The sequence below is a fragment of the Antedon bifida genome, chromosome 6 (assembly GCF_963402885.1).
Source record: "Antedon bifida chromosome 6, ecAntBifi1.1, whole genome shotgun sequence".
NCBI lineage: Eukaryota > Metazoa > Echinodermata > Crinoidea > Comatulida > Antedonidae > Antedon > Antedon bifida.
This window is the reverse complement of record NC_136231.1, coordinates 7,945,709-7,970,245: the sequence shown is the minus strand read 5'-3', so window position 1 is coordinate 7,970,245 and position 24,537 is coordinate 7,945,709. Positions and strand designations below refer to the sequence as shown.

Sequence of the window (24,537 nt, the reverse complement as noted above, 5' to 3'; positions counted from 1 at the left end):
TTATACAAATTTTTTTTATTGTACACATCACAACTATCGCAATGGTTCTGGAGAGGTTTTAAACTACCTTTGAAAAGAGCACTAGAATGGCGAAATCTTAATACACTATACTTTCTTATTTCATGTCAAAAACTTTGGTGTTTTACTTACGAAGACATGGAATAATGAATTGTGTCAATGGGCTGATGGTACCATTTCCTAGGCTTCCAGGGCGTTTGGCTGCCACACCAAATGCATATTCTACTCCCCGTTGAAAACCATCATTATTATTTCCATCAATATTGAGAACAATTGAAAACCCTGTAACTGTATTTGAGCATGGTTCCCAGGTCTCTCCAGTTTGTTGATAGCAGACATAATATCCTATTACAGGGCCATCTCCATTATCTTCTGATTTTGTCCATTCGTTCCATGATACTGTAACTGTAGAGTTTGACGCTATCACACTGGGTTTTACTGTCATTACTGGCTGATCTGAAATCAAAATGTGACAAAAACGAAAGTTTTACCGATATTGAACAAAAAATGGATACTAAATTAATCGCTCAACCTCTATTTGAAATAAATTTATTTTTGAAAATTGTATTAAATCCTCATTTATTTCAGAATTTTTTTATTTATTACATTTTACAGTGTTATTAAAAACGGAAAATAAAGAATTAAAATCTAGCTTATCAAAATGTATGCCACTACCTTTAATTTGAAAAACAAATAATAAAACAATCTACTTAAAACAATAATTAAATGAAAAAAATGTTTACTTGTAGATTAATTTGAAGTTTGTTTCATAGTTTAAAATGTAATTTATAAAGTTTAGGTTTGAAGTACTGTACGCCGAAAGTTTGGTTTATTATTAACAATTTAAAGAGTGTTTTCCAATATTCTTTATCTGTGGCATTTAAAGTCAAAAGCAACATATCAAATAAAAATAAACCTGAAATCACAAAAACTTACCATAAATTTTTACAACTTTCTCAGTTAGTGCATCATTAGAAATATTTGATTGCACCTGACATTTAAAAACATCGTCTTCTGCAATAGTAATATCACTAAACACTATGGTCTTTGTATAGCTCCTTTCTGTTGCAGTAAACACACCATTCCCAAGAATATCATCACCATGAAATACTTGGATATCTTCGTCACTAGGTATTGGATTAGCCTGGACAATACATGTGATTGTCACTGACATTACACCTTGGTTGCTGGAAGGATCTTCTAAAGTGACTTTTGTTCTTCCATCTGAAAAAGATTTAGTAACTGTAAAACAAACTAGCAATCAAGAAAACATTACAAAATATCTAAATCTTGTAAATTTGTTAAAGATGTATTGTCCCCCAAAAATATGAAAAATAAAGATTAATTAAATCAAACTTTGAATAGGTTATTTTTAACAAAGTTAATCACTTCCGTATAAAAAAAACCCCAACAAATATATGTTTTCACTTATAAAATAACAAAATAAATGCTTAAATTCAACCAAAAATCCATTGCAGCCAATTTGAATATTTTTTGCTTTAAATTACCGTTTTTTCAGGTAAAAAAATTTTTTTTATCCAATTTTTTGTCAAAGTGGATAACTATTAAGCCTATGTGACATTAAAATGGCATATTCAACAAAAACAATTATTTATTTTTTCAGGGCGACAATACATCTTTAAAGAGGATTGTACAGGTTTTGTCTTTTATAACAATATTCAAATTTTGAACGTTCAAATGGAAATTGATAACAGCATTGCTTACCAAGTTGGCAATCAGATCCAATCCAAGGTTGTTTACATTTTCTATCACCACAGCTTCCTGTGTTTCTGTCACACGGTCCATCATCTTCACAATGACACTGGTATTTACATAGATCACCATACCATCCATTAGTGCAATTGTCAGGAACTAAACGAAATATTTAACAGATACAATTTCAGTGCATGTCATGAAGAAACTGAAGTAACATCAACATTATCACTTTCATTTTAATACATTATGGTCAATAATTATTAAACAACATAACATTGGTGTTGGTACTTTGTAAGTGCTGCTTACTTGGATAAACAGATAAGTTTTTAGTTGAAAGTTCTATGTACAGTCTGGGAAGCTCAAACTCAAGTGGGAATATGTACCAAAGAGCTATTGTGTTTTTTTTCATATTGCATCTCTCACTTCGCAGACAAAGGCTTTTGTCTGTATATACACAGGTAAGGCACAAAAAATACTCTACCAGTCCATTTAATATTTTTGTATATAGGCCTAAATAAAAAATATTTGATGTTGATGTTTGAAGTCTATAACTAGAAAGCCACTCAGAGAGTGCATACCTCCGCCTACTGTAAAATTCTCCTACATAAGATTTCTCCGGGAAAAAAAATAATATATATTATTTGTGTGTGTCTTAATGCTGTTTGTGATTTAGGCTAATTTCACTACAAACATGTATATGCGAGTTTGGCGTAATGGTTTATGTAACAAGCCTTTCAATTAACAATAGCTTCAGTTGACTAACAATAGAACAGCAACGCGAAAACCAAACGAGTGAATTTGAAAATAAATAGGTTTTTTAAACTACTCGCATCAAAAAAAGTGCACATTAAATAAAATTATGTTTTAAAATTACAAATCACAAATTATAACTCTTGCCTCTTGTACAAAAATGAAGTTTTTTGGACAAGTAGTTCTCGAGAAAATGCAATTTAAGTTTACTTGTTAACTTTAAGACTGCTCGCCGGCTTTTGAAAAATTCTGTCCTATCTTTTAACACTAGCAGGTCTGAAAAGTATACTAAAAAGTGGTCCAGAATTGGGACCATGGTCCCAAAATTTAATGGAATGGTCCCTGATCATATATCTATCTGTATATTCATTTTGGTAAAGATCTTATAATTACTTTTTGAGTAATCCTGCTAACAAACAAACAAACAAACAGACAGACAAACAAACCCACGCGACCGATTACATATACCTCCTTGGCGGAGGTAAATTAGGTAAGCATAGTTTGTTATTTGACAAATTGTTATCATAAATGAATGAGAATGGTACAATCACAGAAAACATTTTATTTCAATAAAAACATAAATCTTAAAACCTTGACAGTTTGTTCCAGAATATCCAGCCTCACATGGTCCATCTGGACAGCCTCTGCTTGGATCACATGTCACACCAGGAGCACAGTGACATTGTTCACTACACGTTGATCCATAATACCCTGTCCCACAGGCTGTGGAAAATATGATAACAACAATTGTTTTGCTGTTTGTAAGTTTGAAGTGGTTTTCATTACGAAAAACGAAAACTCTATGGTAATGTTCAATAATTTTATTGGTTCAATTCAGCAACTAGAACTTGATTTTTTTTAAACACTACATAATACATGAAGCATATATATTTTAAAGTGGAATAATGTTATATTACAAATAGAATTCTTGTTAAAGTGGTATAAAATACAACATGTTGTACTATGTAACAATATTTGAACTATGGATCTCCAACTCAAAACTCACTCAAAATATTAATGTTGTACTATTGCTAAAATAAAAAAATGTTAATATGTTTATTCTACTATACATTACATTTTGTAAAGTGAGAATATAAGATCCTTGCTACTGTATTTAGTTTCCACAAGGTCAGAAAATTATTCACAATAAAATATACATTATTTAATAGACATAATTATGGTTGTATGGCTGTTTAAAAAACCACAAATCTAGAAAAGATCAGCTTTTAATTGTGAAAAATATTACTATTTCAGCAAGGGGTGCAGCTGGAAAAAAGTGTAGCCACATATTTTTATCTTATTACAAAATATAGTAATGATAAAATTGGAACATTTGACATGACACCTGTACCATGTAATTACTGAATTATTCCCTTTTGTAAATTTATAATAGAAGCTACAGAGTTACTAATTTAATCTCATTTGCAAAGCGTAAAAAAAAATATTATTTAAATTGTATTATTGCCAACCTAAAGAAATAATGCATTATATTTACTTACTTCCTTTGCAGTCAAGATCTTTATAACCAGCCATACAAGAGCATCCTAATGGATCAGGAACACATCCCATTTGACCCGGACAACCAGGATTGCCACTGCTACACAGATTGACACATGTTCTTCCCCAATGGTTATTTCCACAACCTATCATTAAACAAATTTTACATTTTAATAATAATTTTTTTTTAAATATAGTATTAGTAAATCGAGATACCATTTTCACAATAAATTATAATTTTTTATCATCAGAAACAGGGTGTCTAGAAAACTCAGATCTAGAAAACTCAGGTCTCAGATATATCTGAGTTTTCTAGTTCCAGAATGGATGTCAAGCCTACATTTTAAAAGGTGTATACTGTATTTCTTTATGATTTAAGTTGTAGGCTGCTACTACAAGTTACAATCATTTTTATTGTTAGTAAGAAAACGTATAATACTGTAGTATTTCAAACAAGCTACCCTCTGATAATAATGGAATGATCCATTTGGTGATCTGAAAAGTCAGATCTTGATAACTGAGTTTTCTATATCTAGAAAAGTCAGATATCTGAGTTTTCTAGATCAAGAAATCTCAGATAAATCTGAGATCTGAGTTTTCTAGACACCCTCAGAAACAGGACATTTTTTTAAACATCATTGATAATTGTAATAGGTATAAAAATTTTAATATAATACTGTAATACAGTATTAGTATACCGTATCATAATTTTTAGATCTTTTAAACATTAGCAAAGGATATATGTGTCTGTATAGGTCTATAATAAGACAAAAAAAAAATTACAATACTAATGAAGAAAGAGAGCTGATCTTATAAAGACCGTCTCTTGAGTATGGTGGTAGTTATTGGTCTCCCTTGTTTGTGACCAAACAGAGATCAACTAGATTGGTTAGCGATTTAAGAAATATGAGGACAGACTTAAGGATTTAAATTTGACAATACTAATCGAAGAAAGAAAGCTGATCTGGTCCAGAAAATTATAAGATAAATAAATTTGCTACAATTGATCCTAATAAATGTCCACGACAGCAAAAAACATGAGGTCACGATTTTACAAAAATATTTGTAATAGAGCATATACTGTGAGAGTTGTAAACGTCAAAATAATATCAAGTCTGGGCTGAATTATATAAACTGGTCTGGCCAACAACTACAATTCAGCCTGTATGCATCCAAAGAGATTATAGAGGGACAAACAAGCATACACTGTAGGCATCTAAATCTCGAAAACCAAGAGATTCCACACTTATATAAAAATATAAAACCAAATATAAATTTTTTATATTAATTACTTACAGGTTTCATGTTGCTCTGTACTATTGGTGAGCGAGTTTTCCAAAATTTATTTCAAATAACAAACAAGTGTATTCGGACTGTGAAAGGGACACAGTGCACTAGTTGGGCAGATTGTTGCCAATCCAAAAAAACATTTTAAGGTCACTATTATATTATTTTGTACCAAATTTTAAAAATACCATTATTAATCAATGACACATGTATTTTTCTATACCTTCACTACAGTCTTCTCCTTTGAATCCTGGTGGACATACACAGAGTCCAGAGACATCATCACACACACCACCATTATAACATGTAGGACAGAAGTTCTGACAATCAGTACCATAATGAGAGGCTGAGCAACCTGCATGAAGTATTAAAAACATGAATGAATAAATTATGAAAATGAAGAAATGTATCACAATGCTTTAATGATGATTTATGTAACCTTTGATGGAAATAGTCTTAAGTATTAAAGTACTGTACTCCAAAAATGTTGTAATCAGTCAACTGGAAACATAATTGGTAGTAGAAAAAATGTACCAGATTTTCATTATGGTTGGTGATTAGATCAAATTTAGTAATACGATATATGATAGATACGATATGATTCTTTCCACACAAGAATATGAATATTGAAGTCTACTGTAGTCTAATAATATGAAAAGAAAAACATTAGTCAGGAAGAATAACAACCAAAGACATTATTTTATTGTGTTAATAAATAAACAATTTGGATGAGAGCCATATAATAGAATGTGAAACAACTTCATTAATTTAATACATACCTCGTACAATAAGTCTTACAATGGCATGTTTACTTTCCTGTCTTCTGCCGTTTAGGTAGCATTCATATATACCACTGTCATCTTTTGTGACATATGGAATTGTGATATCGCTGGAACCAGACCAGCTGTCAATAACATTTCCATTGAGTCGCCATCTCAGTTCTTCTGCATCACCTTCCTCCGTTAAAGTCATTTTTACTGTAGCAGTTTCTCCAAAACTTACTGTCTGTGTTTGCCTTTCAGGTTTTATATATGCTGCAAAAAAAATTTTTATGAGTTTTTTCATCATTTTTAATTATTAGCTTCACTAAAAATATAAAATATAATAGAAAAACAAAAAATATAAAATATATACTGTACACATAGAAAATAATAAGGACTTGTGTTACTGCTATACAAATTGGTTGTGAACACTTTGAATACTATGCTATTTTTTAATGGTCTCATGGCCTGAGGGTTACATTACTTGATACTTTTGCCAATAACATGCAATTACAATTATTATTACAATTACTATTATAATATTAAACTAGAATTTAATTCGTCACTTTGACGAATTATAGGTGATCATTTTTATCATTTTACTGAAATTAATTTTTTTTAAAACATGCATGTACGTTAACATACGATCGGAAAATATTGATGTATGCCATCCTATTACTGTATACGCTTATAGTGCTGAGTTGTGCCTATTATATGCCATATACAATATGTACAGTACATACTGTATATCTATATACAGTGTAGCATAGGTGAAATTACGGGACACACATCATTTTCAAATTTTTTGGTATGATGGAATTATCAAAATAAACTCGAAGATGACAATTTCGAAAGATAAAGAATTGAGCAAATAAATATAAGAATTGGAAGAGAATTTGGCACGTAGAAGCGCTGTGCGTGCTATTTGAAATTTGTATAACTTAAACGAAAAAGATGAAAAAACTACTTTTTAACTTCAACTGGCCATATGTTAACATCACAACATCCGATAGGCTTGATTTTTATATGAATTCATATCTACATATCATCAGCTTTGATAATAAATTATAATCATCAAGGTAACCTTCAATTCTGAAGAGCTGTAAGATATTCAATTTTACCGTGAAGGTGAAATTACACGACCTACGTTATTCCAGTTTTTAAGCATGATGACGTCATCAAAATAAAAATAGTGGCAATTCATGAGAAAGTCAATTAATTAAGCAATCACATACTAAAATTTGAGCGAAAATCGTGCCCAAAATAACAGAGATGCGTTCTATTGAATGTGATAAAATATGACGAAAGAGAAAAAAAACATAATTTTAAATTCAAGTGGCCATTTGATGACATCACAACATTTTGTACGTCAAATGTGTACATGAATTCATATCTGCAACTCAATGGCTTCCCGAATAAGTTAAAAAAATTGGGGGTCATCTTGCATTCTGAAGAGTTATTTTCATTTTAAAGAAGACCTATTTTTCACCATTTTCAGAACTTTTGTGAAATTATTGTGCGCATTTTGTCATTTTGAACGTGCTCGTATAGCGTTATTTTAAGTCGGAACAGACTCAAATTTGGTGAATGTACTAAGGATGGTGAGTAGAATGCGATTTGTAAAAAAAAATCATATTTTTACGCATTTTAAAAATTGCGCGCGCAAAAACGCATTTTTGCGCAGTAATTTTTTTAAACACGCAAATGGCCTAATTCATGCTCTAAATTTATCAAAACTTAATTTGGAGCTTTTTAAATTTTTAACACGCAATTTCACATGCATGACCTTGAAAAACGTAAGTTTTTATTTGTTAATATTTTTATCCTTCACCTGAAGTTTACGTATAGTGAATTTTATTGATATGTGATAAAGAGTTATGGAGATATGATTGATAGTGTGATTTCACAAAATCGCGTATTAATGACGTCACGGTTGAGTGATCACGCTGAAAAGCTTACTATGGTTAAGTTCAAGTATTTAAAAGACATTGTAAAAAATTTGTGATCATTGACATTTAACTTTTTGAGATAATTGTTACACAAAAAGTGTACAGAAAGAAGAATAACTAGAATTTAATTCGTCACTTTGACGAATTATAGGTGATCATTTTTTAAAATTTATTGACATTAATATTTTTTAAACATGCACGTATGTTAACATACAATCTGAAAATGTTGATGTATGCCATCCTATTATACGCTTATAGTGCTTAGTTGTGCCTATTATATGTCATATCACATTATGTACAGTATACTGTATATCTATATACAGTGTAGCATTGGTGAAATTACGGACACACATCATGTTCTAAGTTTTTGGCACTGATGACATTATCAAAATAAACTTGTGGATACCAATATCGAAAGATAATGAATTAAGCAATAAAATATAACAATTGGAAGAAACTTTGGCACGTAGAAGCGCGGTGCGCGCTCTTTAAAATGTGTATAACTTTGACAAAAGAGATGAAAAAACTACTTTTTAACTTCAACTGGCCATATGATAACTTCATAACATTCGATAGGCTTAATTTTTATATGCATTCATATCTACATTTCACCAGCTATCATAATAAGTTATAAACATCAAGGTCAACTTTAATTCAGAAGAACTGTAAGGTATTCAACTATACGTTGTAGGTGAAATTACGTAACCACCGTTATTCAAATTTTAAGACGTCATCAAAATGAAAATATTGGCAACTCATGAGTAACATAATTGCTGAAGTAGAATATATTAAAAATTAAAAGAAAATCGATCACAGATAAGCAAGTTGCGCTCTGTTGAATATGGTGGTCTATGACAAAAGAGGTAAAAACCCTATTTTTAAAATTCATGTGGCCAAATGATGACGTTGTACCATTTTGTACGTCTAATGTGTATATACACTTATATCTACAACTCATTGGCTTCCATAATAAGTTAAAAAAATTGGGGGTCACCTTCCATTCTGAAGAGTTATATTCATTTTAAAAAGGCCTTATTTTTTACCATTTTTAGCACTTTTGTACAATTAATGTGCGCATTTTGTCATTTTTAACCTGCTCGTATAGCAGTATTTTAAGTCGAAATGGACTCAAATTTGGTGAATGTACTAAGGAAGATGAGTAGAATGCAATTTGTACAAAAAATTGGTATTTTTCACGCTTTCTATGTACGCACGCGCAAAAACGTGTTTTTGCGCAGTAATTTTTTAAAACACGCAAATGGCCTAATTCATGCTCTAAATTGATCAAAACGTAATTTTGAGCTTTTTTAATTTTCAACGCGCGATTTCACGCGCATGACCCAACGTGCACGTGCGTTTTTATTTGCTAATATTTTTACCCTTGACCTGAAGTTTACGTGTAGTGAATTTCAATGATATGTGATGATGAATTATGGAGATATGATTGATAATGTGATTTCACAAAATGGCGTATAAATGACGTCACGGATGAGTGATCACGCTGAAAAGCTTATTAGGACTAAGTTACAGTATTTGAAAGACATTGTGAAATTTTGGTAATCATTGACATTTAACTTTTTGAGATATTTGTTACACAAAAAGTGTACAGAAAGAAGAAAAATATTTTAATGCAAGTACAATAACAATAGGTGATCATTTTATTCTAAATGATCACCTAATAACAACTAGAATTTAATTCGTCACTTTGACGAATTATAGGTGATCATTTTTATCATTTTAATGAAATTAACATTTTTTAAACATGCACGTACTTTAACATACGATCGTAAAAAGCTGATGTACGCCATCCTATGACATGATGCATATACACTTATAGTGCTGAGTTGTACCTATTATGTGTCATATACAATATATACAGTATATACTGTATATCTATATACAGTGTAGCATAGGTAAAATTATGGGACCCACCATCATGTTCAAATTTGTTGGTATGATGGAATTATCAAAATAAACTCGAAGATGACAATTTAATGAATTGAGCAAATAAATATAAGGATTGGAAGAGAATTTGATACGTAGAAGCGCAATGCGCGCTCATTGAAATTTGTATAACTTCGACTAAAGAAATCTAAAAACTACGTTTTAACTTCAACTGGCCATATGATAACATCATAACATCCGATAGGCTTAATTTTTATATGAATTCATATCTACATTTCAACAGCTTTCATAAAAAGTTATAATCTTCAAGGTCACCTTTAATTCTGAAGAGCTATTAGATATTCAAATGTATGGTGTAGCTAAAATTACACGACCTAGGTTATTCAAGTTTTTACGCGTGATGACGTCATCAAAATAAAAATGTTTACAACCCATGAGAAAGATAATCAATTCAGCAAGCACATTCTAAAATTTTTGCGAAAATCGGGCTCAAATAACGGAGATGCGCTCTATTGAATGTGATAACCCACAGAAAAAGATAAAAATTACTAATTTTTAAATTCAAGTGGCCATTTGATGACGTCATACCATTTTGTACGTCTAATGTGTACATGAATATGTATCTACAACCCAATGGCTTCCCGAATAAGTTAAAAAAATTAGGGGTCACCTGCCATTCTGAAGATTTATATTCATTTTAAAAAGGCCTTATTTTTCACAATTTTCAGCACTTTGATGCAATTAATTTGCGCATTTTGTCATTTTTAACCTGCTCGTATATCGTTATTTTAAGTTGGAACTGACTCAAATTTGGGGAATGTACTAAGGCTGGTGAGTAGAATGCGATTTGTATAAAAAAATTGCATTTTTTTACGCTTTGTAAGTATCGCGCGCGCAAACTATTTTTTTGCGCAGTAATTTTTTGAAACACGCAAATGGCCTAATTCATGCTCTAAATTGATCAAAACTTAATTTTGAGCTTTTTAAATTTTTAACGCGCGATTTCACGCGCATGACCCTACGTGTGCGCGCGTTTTTATTTGTTAATATTTTTACCCTTGACCTAAAGTTTACGTGTAGTGAATTTCATTAATATGTGATAATGAGTTATGGAGATATGATTGATAATGTGATTTCACAAAATGGCGTCTAAATGACGTCACGGATGAGTGATCACGCTGAAAAGCTTATTAGGACTAAGTTAAAGTATTTGAAAGACATTCAGACATTTTGGTAATCATTGACATTAAACTTTTTGAGATATTTGTTACACAAAATCTGTACAGAAAGAAATTGCGAAGAAACATTTTTTGTTTTACAAAAACAATTTCTCACTAGAATTTAATTCGTCACTTTGACGAATTATAGGTGATCATTTTTATCATTTTACTGAAATAAATTTTTTTTAAACATGCACGTACGTTAACATACGATCGGAAAATGTTGATGTATGCCATCCTATTATATGCTTATAGTGCTGAGTTGTGCCTATATGCCATATACAATATGTACAGTATATACTGTATATCTATATACAGTGTAGCATAGGTGAAATTACGGGACACACATGTTCTAATTTTTTGGCATGATGACGTTATCAAACTAAACTTTAAGATGACAATTTCGAAAGATAATTAATTGAGCAAAAAAATATAAGATTTGGAAAAAAATTTGGCACGTAGAAGCGCTGTGCGCGCTCTTTGAATTGTGTATAACTTTGACGAAAAATATGAAAAAACTACTGTTTCACTTCAACTGGCCATATGTTAACGTCACAACATCCGATAGGCTTAATTTTTATATGAATTAATATCTACATTTCATCAGCTTTCATAATAAATTATAATCATCAAGGTAACCTTCAATTCTGAAGAGCTGTAAGATATTCAAATTTACTGCGAAGGTGAAATTACACGGCCTACGTTATTCAAGTTTTTACGCGTAATGACGTCATTAAAATGAAGATAGTGTCAACTCATGATAAAGATAATTAATTAAGCAAGCACATACTGAAAGTTGTGCGAAATTCGAGCACACATAACCAAGATGCGCTCTGTTGAATGTGATAATCTACACAAAAAGATAACAAATCCTAATTTTTAAATTCAAGTGGCCATTTGATGACGTCAAAACATTTTGTACGTAAAATGTGTACATGAATTCATATCTACAACTCAATGGCTTCCAGAATAAGTTAAAAAAATCGGGGGTCATCTTGCATTCTGAAGAATTATTTTCATTTTAAAAAAGACCTATTTTTCACCATTTTCAGAACTTTTGTAAAATTAATGTGCGCATTTTGTCATTTTTAACGTGCTCGTATAGCGTTATTTTAAGTCGGAACTGACTCAAATTTGGTGAATGTACTAAGGATGGTGAGTAGAATGAGATTTGTAAAAAAAATTCATGTTTTTTACGCTTTTTAAGTATCGCGCGCGCAAAAACGCATTTTTGCGCAGTAATTTTTTGAAACACGCAAATGGCCTAATTCATGCTCTAAATTGATCAAAACTTAATTTTGAGCGTTTTAAATTTTTAACGCGCGATATCACGCGCATGAACCTACGTGCGCGTGCGTTTTTATTTGCTAATATTTTTACCCTTGATCTGAAGTTTACGTGTAGTGAATTTCATTATTATGTGATAATGAATTATGGAGATATGATTGATAATGTGATTTCGCAAAATGGCGTATAAATGTCGTCACGGATGAGTGATCACGCTGGAAAGCTTATTAGGATTAAGTTATATTATTTGAAAGATATTCTGAAATTTTTGTAATCATTGACATTAAACTTTTTGAGATAATTGTTACACAAAATAGTGTACAGAAACAATAAAAAGAAAAAAAAAAAAAATAATAATAAAGATTTTATACAATAACAATAGGTGATCATTTTATTCTAAATGATCACCTAACTAGAATTTAATTCGTCACTTTGACGAATTATAGGTGATCATTTTTATCATTTTACTGAAATTAATTTTTTTTTAAACATGCACGTACGTTAACATACGATCGGAAAATGTTGATGTATGCCATCCTATTATATGCTTATAGTGCTGAGTTGTGCCTATATGCCATATACAATATGTACAGTATATACTGTATATCTATATACAGTGTAGCATAGGTGAAATTGCGGGACACATGTTCTAATTTTTTGGCATGATGACGTTATCAAACTAAACTTTAAGATGACAATTTCGAAAGATAATTAATTGAGCAAAAAAATATAAGATTTGGAAAAAAATTTGGCACGTAGAAGCGCTGTGCGCGCTCTTTGAATTGTGTATAACTTTGACGAAAAATATGAAAAAACTACTTTTTCACTTCAACTGGCCATAAGTTAACGTCACAACATCCGATAGGCTTAATTTTTATATGAATTAATATCTACATTTCATCAGCTTTCATAATAAATTATAATCATCAAGGTAACCTTCAATTTTGAAGAGCTGTAAGATATTCAAATTTACTGCGAAGGTGAAATTACACGGCCTACGTTATTCAAGTTTTTACGCGTGATGACGTCATTAAAATGAAGATAGTGTCAACTCATGATAAAGATAATTAATTAAGCAAGCACATACTGAAAGTTGTGCGAAATTCGAGCACACATAACCAAGATGCGCTCTGTTGAATGTGATAATCTACACAAAAAGATAACAAATCCTAATTTTTAAATTCAAGTGGCCATTTGATGACGTCAAAACATTTTGTACGTAAAATGTGTACATGAATTCATATCTACAACTCAATGGCTTCCAGAATAAGTTAAAAAAATCGGGGGTCATCTTGCATTCTGAAGAATTATTTTCATTTTAAAAAAGACCTATTTTTCACCATTTTCAGAACTTTTGTAAAATAAATGTGCGCATTTTGTCATTTTTAACGTGCTCGTATAGCGTTATTTTAAGTCGGAACTGACTCAAATTTGGTGAATGTACTAAGGATGGTGAGTAGAATGAGATTTGTAAAAAAAATTCATATTTTTTACGCTTTTTAAGTATCGCGCGCGCAAAAACGCATTTTTGCGCAGTAATTTTTTGAAACACGCAAATGGCCTAATTCATGCTCTAAATTGATCAAAACTTAATTTTGAGCGTTTTAAATTTTTAACGCGCGATATCACGCGCATGAACCTACGTGCGCGTGCGTTTTTATTTGCTAATATTTTTACCCTTGATCTGAAGTTTACGTGTAGTGAATTTCATTAATATGTGATAATGAATTATGGAGATATGATTGATAATGTGATTTCGCAAAATGGCGTATAAATGTCGTCACGGATGAGTGATCACGCTGGAAAGCTTATTAGGATTAAGTTGTATTATTTGAAAGATATTCTGAAATTTTTGTAATCATTGACATTAAACTTTTTGAGATAATTGTTACACAAAATAGTGTACAGAAACAATAAAAAGAAAAAAAATAATAAAAAAAAAAATAATAATAAAGATTTTATACAATAACAATAGGTGATCATTTTATTCTAAATGATCACCTAACTAGAATTTAATTCGTCACTTTGACGAATTATAGGTGATCATTTTTATAAATTTATTGACATCAATATTTTTCAAACATGCACGTATGTTAACATACGATCGGAAAATGTTGATGTATGCCATCCTATTATACCCTTATAGTGCTTAGTTGTGCCTATTATATGCCATATACATTATGTACAGTATATACTGTATATCTATATCAGTGTAGCATTGGTGAAATTACGGACACACATCATGTTCTAAGTTTTTGGCACTGATGACATTATCAAAATAAACTTGTGGATACCAATATCGAAAGATAATGAATTGAGCAATAAAATATAACAATTGGAAGACAATTTGGCACGTAGAAGTGTGGTGCGCGCTCTTTAAAATATGTATAACTTTGAAGAAAGAGATGAAAAAAATACTTTTTAACTTCAACTGGCCATATGATAACTTCATAACATTCGATAGGCTTAATTTTTATATGCATTCATATCTACATTTCACCAGCTATCATAATAAGTTATAAACATCAAGGTCAACTTTAATTCAGAAGAACTGTAAGGTATTCAACTATACGTTGTAGGTGAAATTACGTAACCACCGTTATTCAAATTTTAAGACGTGATGACGTCATCAAAATGAAAATATTGGCAACTCATGAGTAACATAATTGGTTGAGGTAGAATATATTAAAAATTTAAAAAAAATCGAGCACAGATAAGCGACTTGCGCTCTGTTGAATATGGTGGTCTATGACAAAGTGGGAAAAAACCCTATTTTAAAAATTCATGTGGCCCAATGATGACGTCATACCATTTTGTACGTCTAATGTGTATATACATTTATATCTACAACTCATTAACTTCCATAATAAGTTAAAAAAAATGGGGGTCATCTTCCATTCTGAAGAGTTATATTCATTTTAAAAAGGCCTTATTTTTTACCATTTTTAGCACTTTGATACAATTAATGTGCGCATTTTGTCATTTTTAACGTGCTCATATAGCGTTATTTTAAGTCGGAATGGACTCAAATTTGGTGAATGTATTAAGGAAGATGAGTAGAATGCAATTTGTACAAAACAATTTTATTTTTTACGCTTCCTATGTACGCACGCGCAAAAACGTGTTTTTGCGCAGTAATTTTTTGAAACATGCAAATGGCCTAATTCATGCTCTAAATTGATCAAAACTTAATTTTGAGCATTTTAAATTTTTAACGCGCGATTTCACGCGCATGACCCTACGTGCGCGTGTGTTTTTATTTGCTAATATTTTTACCCTTGACCTGAAGTTTACGTGTAGTGAATTTCATTATTATGTGATAATGAATTATGGAGATATGATTGATAATGTGATTTCGCAAAATGGCGTATAAATGACGTCACGGATGAGTGATCACGCTGAAAAGCTTATTATGGCTAAGTTAAAGTATTTAAAAGACATTGTGAAATTTTGGTAATCATTGACATTAAACTTTTTGAGATATTTGTTACACAAAAAGTGTACAGAAAGAATAAAAAGAAAAAAAATAAATAAAGATTTTATACAATAACAATAGGTGATCATTTTATTCTAAATGATCACCTAACTAGAATTTAATTCGTCACTTTGACGAATTATAGGTGATCATACTTATCATTTTATTGACATTAATATTTTTTAAACATGCACGTATGTTAACATACAATCGGAAAATGTTGATGTATGCCATCTTATTATATGCTATAGTGCTGATTTGTGCCTATATTATATGCCATACATTATGTACAGTATATCTATACAATGTAGCATTAGTGAAATTACGGACACACATCATGTTCTAATTTTTTGGCACTGATGACATTATGAAAATAAACTTGTGGATACCAATATCGAAAGATAATGAATTGAGCAATAAAATATAACAATTAGAAGAAAATTTGGCACGTAGAAGCGCGGTGCGCGCTCTTCAAAATTTGTATAACTTTGACGAAAGAGATGAAAAAATTGCTTTTTAACTTCAACTGGCCATAGGATAACGTCACAAGATTCGATATGTTTAATTTTTATATGAATTCATATCTACATTTAACCAGCTCTCATAATAAGTTATAATTATCAAGGTCAACATTAATTCAGAAGAGCTGTAAGGTATTCAAATATACATTGTATGTGAAATTACGTAACCATCGTTATTCAAATTTTAAGACGTGATGACGTCATCAAAATGAAAATATTGGCAACTCATAAGTAACATAATTGGTTGAGGTAGAATATATTAAACATTTAAAAAAAATCGAGCACAGATAAGCGAGTTACGCTCTGTTGAATATGGTGGTCTATGACAAAATGGGAAAAAACCCTATTTTAAAAATTCATGTGGCCAAATGATGACGTCATACCATTTTGTACGTCTAATGGGTATATACATTTATATCTACAACTCATTAACTTCCATAATAAGTTAAAAAAAATGGGGGTCATCTTCCATTCTGAAGAGTTATATTCATTTTAAAAAGGCCTTATTTTTTACCATTTTTAGCACTTTTGTACAATTAATGTGCGCATTTTGTCATTTTTAACGTGCTCGTATAGCGTTATTTTAAGTCGGAATGGACTCAAATTTAGTGAATGTACTAAGTAAGATGACTAGGATGCAATTTGTACAAAAAATTGGTATTTTTTAAGCTTTCTATGTACGCACGCGCAAAAACACGTTTTTGCGCAGTAATTTTTTAAAACACGCAAATGGCCTAATTTATGCTCTAAATTGATCAAAACGTAATTTTGAGCTTTTTAAATTTTTAACGCGCGATTTCACGCGAATGACCTTGAAACGCGCAAGTTTTTATTTGCTAATATTTTTACCTTTACCTGAAGTTTACGTGTAGTAAATTTCATTAATATGTGATAATGAATTATGGAGATATGATTCATAATGTGATTTCACAAAATGGCGTATAAATGACGTCACGGTTGAGTGATCACGCTGAAAAGCTTATTATGACTAAGTTACAGTATTTGAAAGACATTGTGAAATTTTGGTAATCATTGACATTTAACTTTTTGAGATATTTGTTACACAAAAAGTGTACAGAAAGAATAAAAAACTAGAATTTAATTCGTCACTTTGACGAATTATAGGTGATCATTTTCATCATTTTAATGAAATTAACATTTTTTAAACATGCATGTACGTTAACATGCGATCGTAAATGTACGCCATCCTATGACATGATGCATATACACTTATAGTGCTGAGTTGTACCTATTATGTGTTATATACAATACAGTATATACTGTATATCTATATACAGTGTAGCATAGGTGAAATTACGGGACCCACATCATGTTCTAATTTGTTGGTATGATGGAATTATCATAATAAACTCGAAGATGACAATTTCGAAAGATAATGAATTGAGCAAATAAATATACGGATTGGAAGAGAATTTGACACGTAGAAGCGCAATGCGCGCTCTTTGAAATTTGTATACATTTGACGAAAGAGAGAAAAAAACTACTTTTTAACTTCAACTGACCATTTCATAATGTCACAACATCCGATAGGCCTAATTTTTATATGAATTCATATCTACATTTCATCAGCTTTTATAATAAATTATAATCTTCAAGGTCACCTTTAATTCTGAAGAGCTGTAAGATATTCAAATGTATGGTGTAGCTGAAAATACACGACCTTGGTTTTTTAAGTTTTTACGCGTGATGACGTCATCAAAATAAAAATGTTGACAACTCATGAGAAAGATAATTAATTGAGCAAGCACATACTAAAATTTGTGCAAAAATTTGGTTCAAATAATGGAGATGCGCTCTATTGAATGTGATAACCCACACAAAAAGATAAAAATTACTAATTTTTAAATTCAAGTGGCCTTTTGATGACGTCATATCATTTTGTACGTCTAATGTGTATATACATTTATATCTACAACTCATTTGCTTCCATATTAAGTTAAAAAAATTGGGGGTCATCTTCCATTCTGAAGAGTTATATTCATTTTAAAAAGGCCCTACTTTTTACCATTTTTAGCACTTTTGTACAATTAATGTGCGCATTTTGTCATTTTTAACGTGCTCGTATAGCGTTATTTTAAGTCTGAATGGACTCAAAGTCGGAGAATGTACTAAGGATTATGAGTAGAATGTGATGTGTACATCAAATTTTATTTTTTACGCTTTTTAAAAATCCCGTGCGCAAAAACATGTTTTTGCGCAGTAATTTTTTAAAACACGCAAATGGCCTATTTCATGCTCTAAATTGATCAAAACTTAATTTTGAGCTTTTTAAAATTTTAACGCGCGATTCCACGCGCATGACCTTGAAACGCGCGAGTTTTTATTTGCTAATATTTTTACCCTTGACCTGAAGTTTACGTGTAGTGAATTTCATTAATATGTGATAATGAATTATGGAGATATGATTGATATTGTGATTTCACAAAATCGCGTATTAATGACGTCACGGTTGAGTGATCACACTGAAAAGCTTATTATGGTTAAGTTAAAGTATTTAAAAGACATTGTGAAAAATTTGTGATCATTGACATTTAACTTTTTGAGATAATTGTTACACAAATTTGTACAGAGAGAAATAAATAATAAGAATAAGAAGAAGAATAAAGATTTGATACAATAACAATAGGTGATCATTTTATTCTAAATGATCACCTAATAACAAAAACAACAATAAAGATTTTGTACAATAACAATAGGTGATCATTTTATTCTAAATGATCACCTAATTATTATCGTAGTAACAGACAACTGATGAAGTCTAGGTCTCGGTCTAGCTGGCAGCTTGACGAAACTGTCTTACGTATGTTAAATTAATACTAGTTTACAATTAATGAACTATATCTCATTACATTTATGATGCCACAATCAATGAATTTTAAAAAGACTAACCGTCCCTTGCTAATATAATAACAGGAATGTATGATGGTGAAGTTTGATTTCTCAACCCGGTCACATTACAAAAGAAAGCACCAACTCTGTGAGTGCCAGTTAGTACTGACAAATATTGCCTGTAAACATAGCGCTTGTTTTTAAAATGTCTTTCATATGTTGCTGGAACTGCTGTTTGTATGATAGCACCACCTCCAGTATCCACTATCCGCCCAAATGCTACGGTGAGTGTTTGTGGATCTTCTACATACTCAATATAGCTACCAACAAAAGCACCATCAGCTTTGGGATCAAGTGAGCGAACAGGTTTACTACTAAAACATGTTTGATCAGCAATATTACCTTTTAAAAAAATGTAAAAAATATTCTCATCATTTTGTGTACAATATTATCATCTCGATGGGGATACAGTATATAAATAGTGTAAGTGCTGCATCGAATATCAGATTTAAATACTGTGTAATGTGAAACCAAAGTAATACAAAAGACAGTAATCCATCTACACCAAGTTCAAATAACAGAATTATAACAGTTTATTATTTTTTCTTTCTTTAAAATTTTCTCATCTTTTCCTATTCTATCAAAAAATAAATTTACAGACACAAATCTTTGTCTTTCATGTTTTTTGTATATGTGTTGTAAATTAATAATGAATCGTAAAAATACCCCAGTTTTGATAAAATATAAAGAAATGAATACAATTTTGGTTGTTAATACGTATTTTGGATTATTTTATATTTTAAAAATGGCATACAAGGTTTTGTCATAGTTTTGGTGATCTATGGAATCATAATAACAGGTGAAAGTACACTCTTCCCTGTACTGGTTACAAGGTTTTGGATCAGGTCATTTTGCAATGTTGTAAATAAACAGTGATAAACGATGTATATACATTGATTTAGCATAACAAATTTTGTGAAATAAGAAATGTCAATATAAAGTGGTGCTACAGGGTCTTAATATCGCATAATTAAACAATTATATAGGCCTAACACTCAATATAATATAAATCCAAAGGAAAATTACTGAAAAAATGACAATGCTGTGGGTATCAGTGGCTGGATCTCAATGGGGATACAAAAAAAAAAGCGAAAATCTAAATCAAAACGATAAAGTAAAACAGCCAGAAAAGTTAGCAGAGCTTTCGGGCAACACTAGCCCTTTATCAGTGCAAGTGAATATAATATATATACATTTTAAACACAGGTGTCCAAAAACATATATAATTCTATTTTGATTTAATTTATGCAAAATGTTATATTTATAAAAATAAAAACAAAGATTGTAGTTTTTGACCACACATTTATATTTTAAATTAGATCCAACATTAAGAGATTTAATTTGAAAACGACGTTGTTTACAATTTTGAGTTTATTTCCTGGTTTAACAGAGAATATACCAAAGCTGAAATCACAGTACCTTTAGCAGGCTAGTAGTAGAGGCACACGTTTGGGTCAAGGAAGACAAACATCATCGCCTCGTCTACGACTCATATTGTAACTAAGCTCACAACAGTACACGGTAACCTGGTGCTTATAAAATAAAACAACTTACCATTGACAACCGAAAAAACACAGAATATTACCAAAACAAATATTTTGAGGATGGCCATTTGATAATATTATATTGTACTGCCTTTTTCTTATCTTCTTGAAGATAGTAACTTCATTGTTTTGCGGAAGTCTACCAAAAGTAGGCCTACGCAAATGCTGTAAGTGCAACCGACCGTCAAATTTGGCTCAAACAATCTTATTGGTCGATAAGTCAATTAAACCTAATGAATATGTAAATTGAAACTTGGGTGACCAGGACGGCAGCAATGATTTAAGATTAAATAATAAATGAAAAGAAGAAACACGATCGAAATCGCCAACAAAATATGTTACAAATAAAATGTTATATATACAAAATGAAATTCCAATCATGGAGCAAAATTAGGATTGTTAGAATGGATAAAAACACGAATATTTAGATGCTGAAACTTGAGAAAACTAAACCATTCTCTGAAAAAATGAATGTTCGCCTTCAAGTTAAATATTGTGTTTATTTGTTTCATTTATACTTAGTATTATTAAATAGCAAGTATAACGTGAATCTAGGTTTTAATTACTATCATACGATTTATAATCAACGAAGATTGTTTAATCGTAAATGTATCATTAAACCGCAGGCATATTTACATTGTTTCCTATGATCACTGTTATCAGTGTATATTATTATCTGTTCATAAAACAATAGTTAAGTGTATTTATTGTTAAGCTGTAGGCTATGATAGTGATAATTGGTCACGTGGTGCAAATTAAAAGTTATTTGATCACGATGTCTCGTTCTTTAAACCGTCATAAAACGTTTTTGGCCATGATTCAACCGGAAAAACTTCTCTTCTTTCTAACTTCTGATAGTTAATTCATTAACTTATTATATTTAACATTTTTGCTAAATGTATTAATTTTATTTGAATGTGAAGTGTGACGTAGTGGATTGTATTATCCGAGATACTTTAAACATTTAAAGATGAACAATTCAATGTAGGCTTACATAGTTGTTTCATCGTGTTTGTAATCAGCAAACTTATGATGATTAGCCTATAGAAAAAGTTAACTTTGCAGGTAACTAAAATAAATACACCTATCGATAATTCAATAATAATATTGTATTATTATTTATTTGTTTTAAAGATTTGTTAAACGTTTAGGAAACTGATACGTGAACCTAAAAGATACCACAACCATAACATAAATAAAGTTCAATACAATTAAGATTTAAATTAATCGACTACCGTATCGACTAGTATTGTATTATCGGCAATATTATGAATCGAACAGTAAGTAATTAGTAACAATAATGCATTACATTTACTCAACTTTGTTGTTGATATACTATGTTGTTCTTTTATGTTCTCATTTAAAGTTACTATTTTTTAATTTTATCAATACACTATTTTGGAATAAAGTTTACACAAGTGACACACGCACATCATATAAGAAGTATTACCTCCACGGTAAAACTAGTTAAATACATGTAGATTGTTTCAGGAACTATTAAATAGTTAGGTTAGAATTTCCTGCCAATTTAAGCTTTGTATGTTTCCTGAGTACGCTTACGATAGTAGACAAGTCAGCGAATCCGTATACATATTAATATATACATGATTGAATTTCATAGAGAAATATTTTCCATGACGCAATTACATTACAAAATCCATATAATATTATCATTTTATTTTTATCAGAAATAAAATCAAAAAAGGTAAATAAATAATGATTGCAATAAATTAAACGGTAAAAATATGAGTTTAATACATATATAATACAAATATTTTCTAAGGAGTTTTACTAGGCCTAGCGCATAAATAAACATTTTTTAGTTGTTGGCAACCATTATTTTAGAAAACTAGCATAATTTCGGGTTTTATTCAACCTTTTTGCTTTTAAGGAACAATTTAAAATTGTATGTTTAAAATATTCCAGTTACGTATTAAACCCGGAAACATGGTTGAATATTACTATTAAGACTCATGAACACGATGAACAGAAATACATGTTTTCCGGATCTGGCCTTTATGAGGAAGTTTTTTGTAAAAGGAAAAATAACAAGCCATGTCGAGGACCGACCTGAATCAATCAAGGGATGGCATGGATAGGATAGAGGGAGACATAGATATTCATGACTATATTACATTAGGTATCTCAAAATACAATTGGATAGAAAAAGACAGATATTGGACACAAATATATCAGTTATTCTGGAGTTAAGTGTTTTGGAAATACAACCTTTCATCATTCGCTTCATTACGTTATTTGTACATTTCATTATTTGTATAATATTACATATCATATCCTTTTCAGATCTAACAAATTTAGAAAAATTCAAATGTTTAATGTGTGATGGCAACCACTGTTCTTCAGTTGCTAAATTTGCCTATCAATTGCTCTCCTTATGCCAGTCCATTGTTTTTAACAAGTAGTTTTTTACATATTTATTCACATATACAATTTTTTTTCCCTTCTACTCGGTAAAAGAAAAAAAAATGAGGTTTGGTGTAGTAGGTCTGTTTAACGTAGTTATTTTATTTGATGTTTTTTATCCGTGTCTGTTTTTAATCTGTGTCTATTTATAATTGTTATTTTATATATTCACTCATAAGCCAGAATTGGCTGGTCTTGTATTTCACAAGACTGTGATTAAATAAATAAATTAAAAAAAATTATATTGGTAAACTATTTCAAAATATTATATTATATACATAAACAACTCAGAAGTAGACTTAGAGTTCCTATTTATTTTCTTCGCCATTGTCGAAAAATGTTGTTGAAAGGTACGATTTTATTATTATTTTAAAATAGAAAATGGACATACTTATTTATTTATTTTTTCAGTGAAATATAAACTAATAGCACGAAGACGTGAAAAGAATTGTCAATGACAAATATCCAAGAGTGTGTCTATCCAACTCCAAAACAAACAATAATGCAAAAATAATTATCATCAATTTATCATTACTATCATTCAAAGTGCTATTTAAAATGTTATTGGAAACATTTTTGTATACTGTAATTACCTTGTTTATATTTAGCTTCTGAGTCGGCCTTTATACAATGGTTTCTATAGTCCAGTTTGATTTAACTTGTGTATTGGCACGGAGCCCGGTTGCGTCACGTCTCTTTTATAATCAATATGCAGTAAAGTATACTTTGTGATTTTTATATCTTCATTTTCTTTAAGCAGCGAAGAGTTAAATTACACTTACTTTTTCCTGCTGTAAGTGAACAATATATAGATCTATTTTGACAAATAGAAATTATGTTGAAATAATCAAGTTTGAATTAAGGAAAAATTACTTATTAGAATACATACCTTATTCAATGCAATGCGATTGACACAATTCACGATTCAATACTTCGACATAAAATAGACATTACTATAATGTCGTCATCATCATTAAAATAAACATAACATTCAGTGAACCAATTTTAATCAATCCTAAATGTTTAATTCGATTGTCGATGTTTTAAGTCATATATTCTCCACATACTTAACTTGTTATTGGTTTAATGACTTGAGTTACGTCTAGATACTTCTATTTGACGTCTCAATTGTCTCTTGTTGCGCAAATGATTCGTCTTTGTCATTTTTTACAATTACACTTGAGTTATGTCTTTGATTCTTTGTTCGTTGTTACATGAAAAAGAAAAATTAAAACTGTATAATAATAGTAATGAATCCATACACAATATTTTT

At 30.3% G+C, this 24,537-nt stretch overlaps 1 protein-coding gene across 1 annotated transcript in view; it reads right to left on the bottom strand.

Annotated features, from left to right (window-relative positions):
• The window catches only part of LOC144845569 (receptor-type tyrosine-protein phosphatase delta-like), a 45,281-nt gene extending 24,285 nt beyond the window's left edge, over window positions 1–20,996 (bottom strand). Inside the window, exons 1-9 of the mRNA XM_078702992.1 lie at window positions 20,851–20,996; window positions 19,297–19,638; window positions 6,048–6,302; window positions 5,492–5,623; window positions 3,984–4,127; window positions 3,076–3,207; window positions 1,744–1,890; window positions 955–1,242; window positions 151–474 (exon numbers count right to left, since the gene is read on the bottom strand). Of these exons, the coding sequence (XP_078559118.1) occupies window positions 151–474; window positions 955–1,242; window positions 1,744–1,890; window positions 3,076–3,207; window positions 3,984–4,127; window positions 5,492–5,623; window positions 6,048–6,302; window positions 19,297–19,638; window positions 20,851–20,908 (1,822 nt within the window). The 5' untranslated portion in view covers window positions 20,909–20,996. The remainder of the gene's footprint in view (window positions 1–150; window positions 475–954; window positions 1,243–1,743; window positions 1,891–3,075; window positions 3,208–3,983; window positions 4,128–5,491; window positions 5,624–6,047; window positions 6,303–19,296; window positions 19,639–20,850) is intronic.
• Between the last annotated feature and the right edge of the window lie 3,541 nt (window positions 20,997–24,537).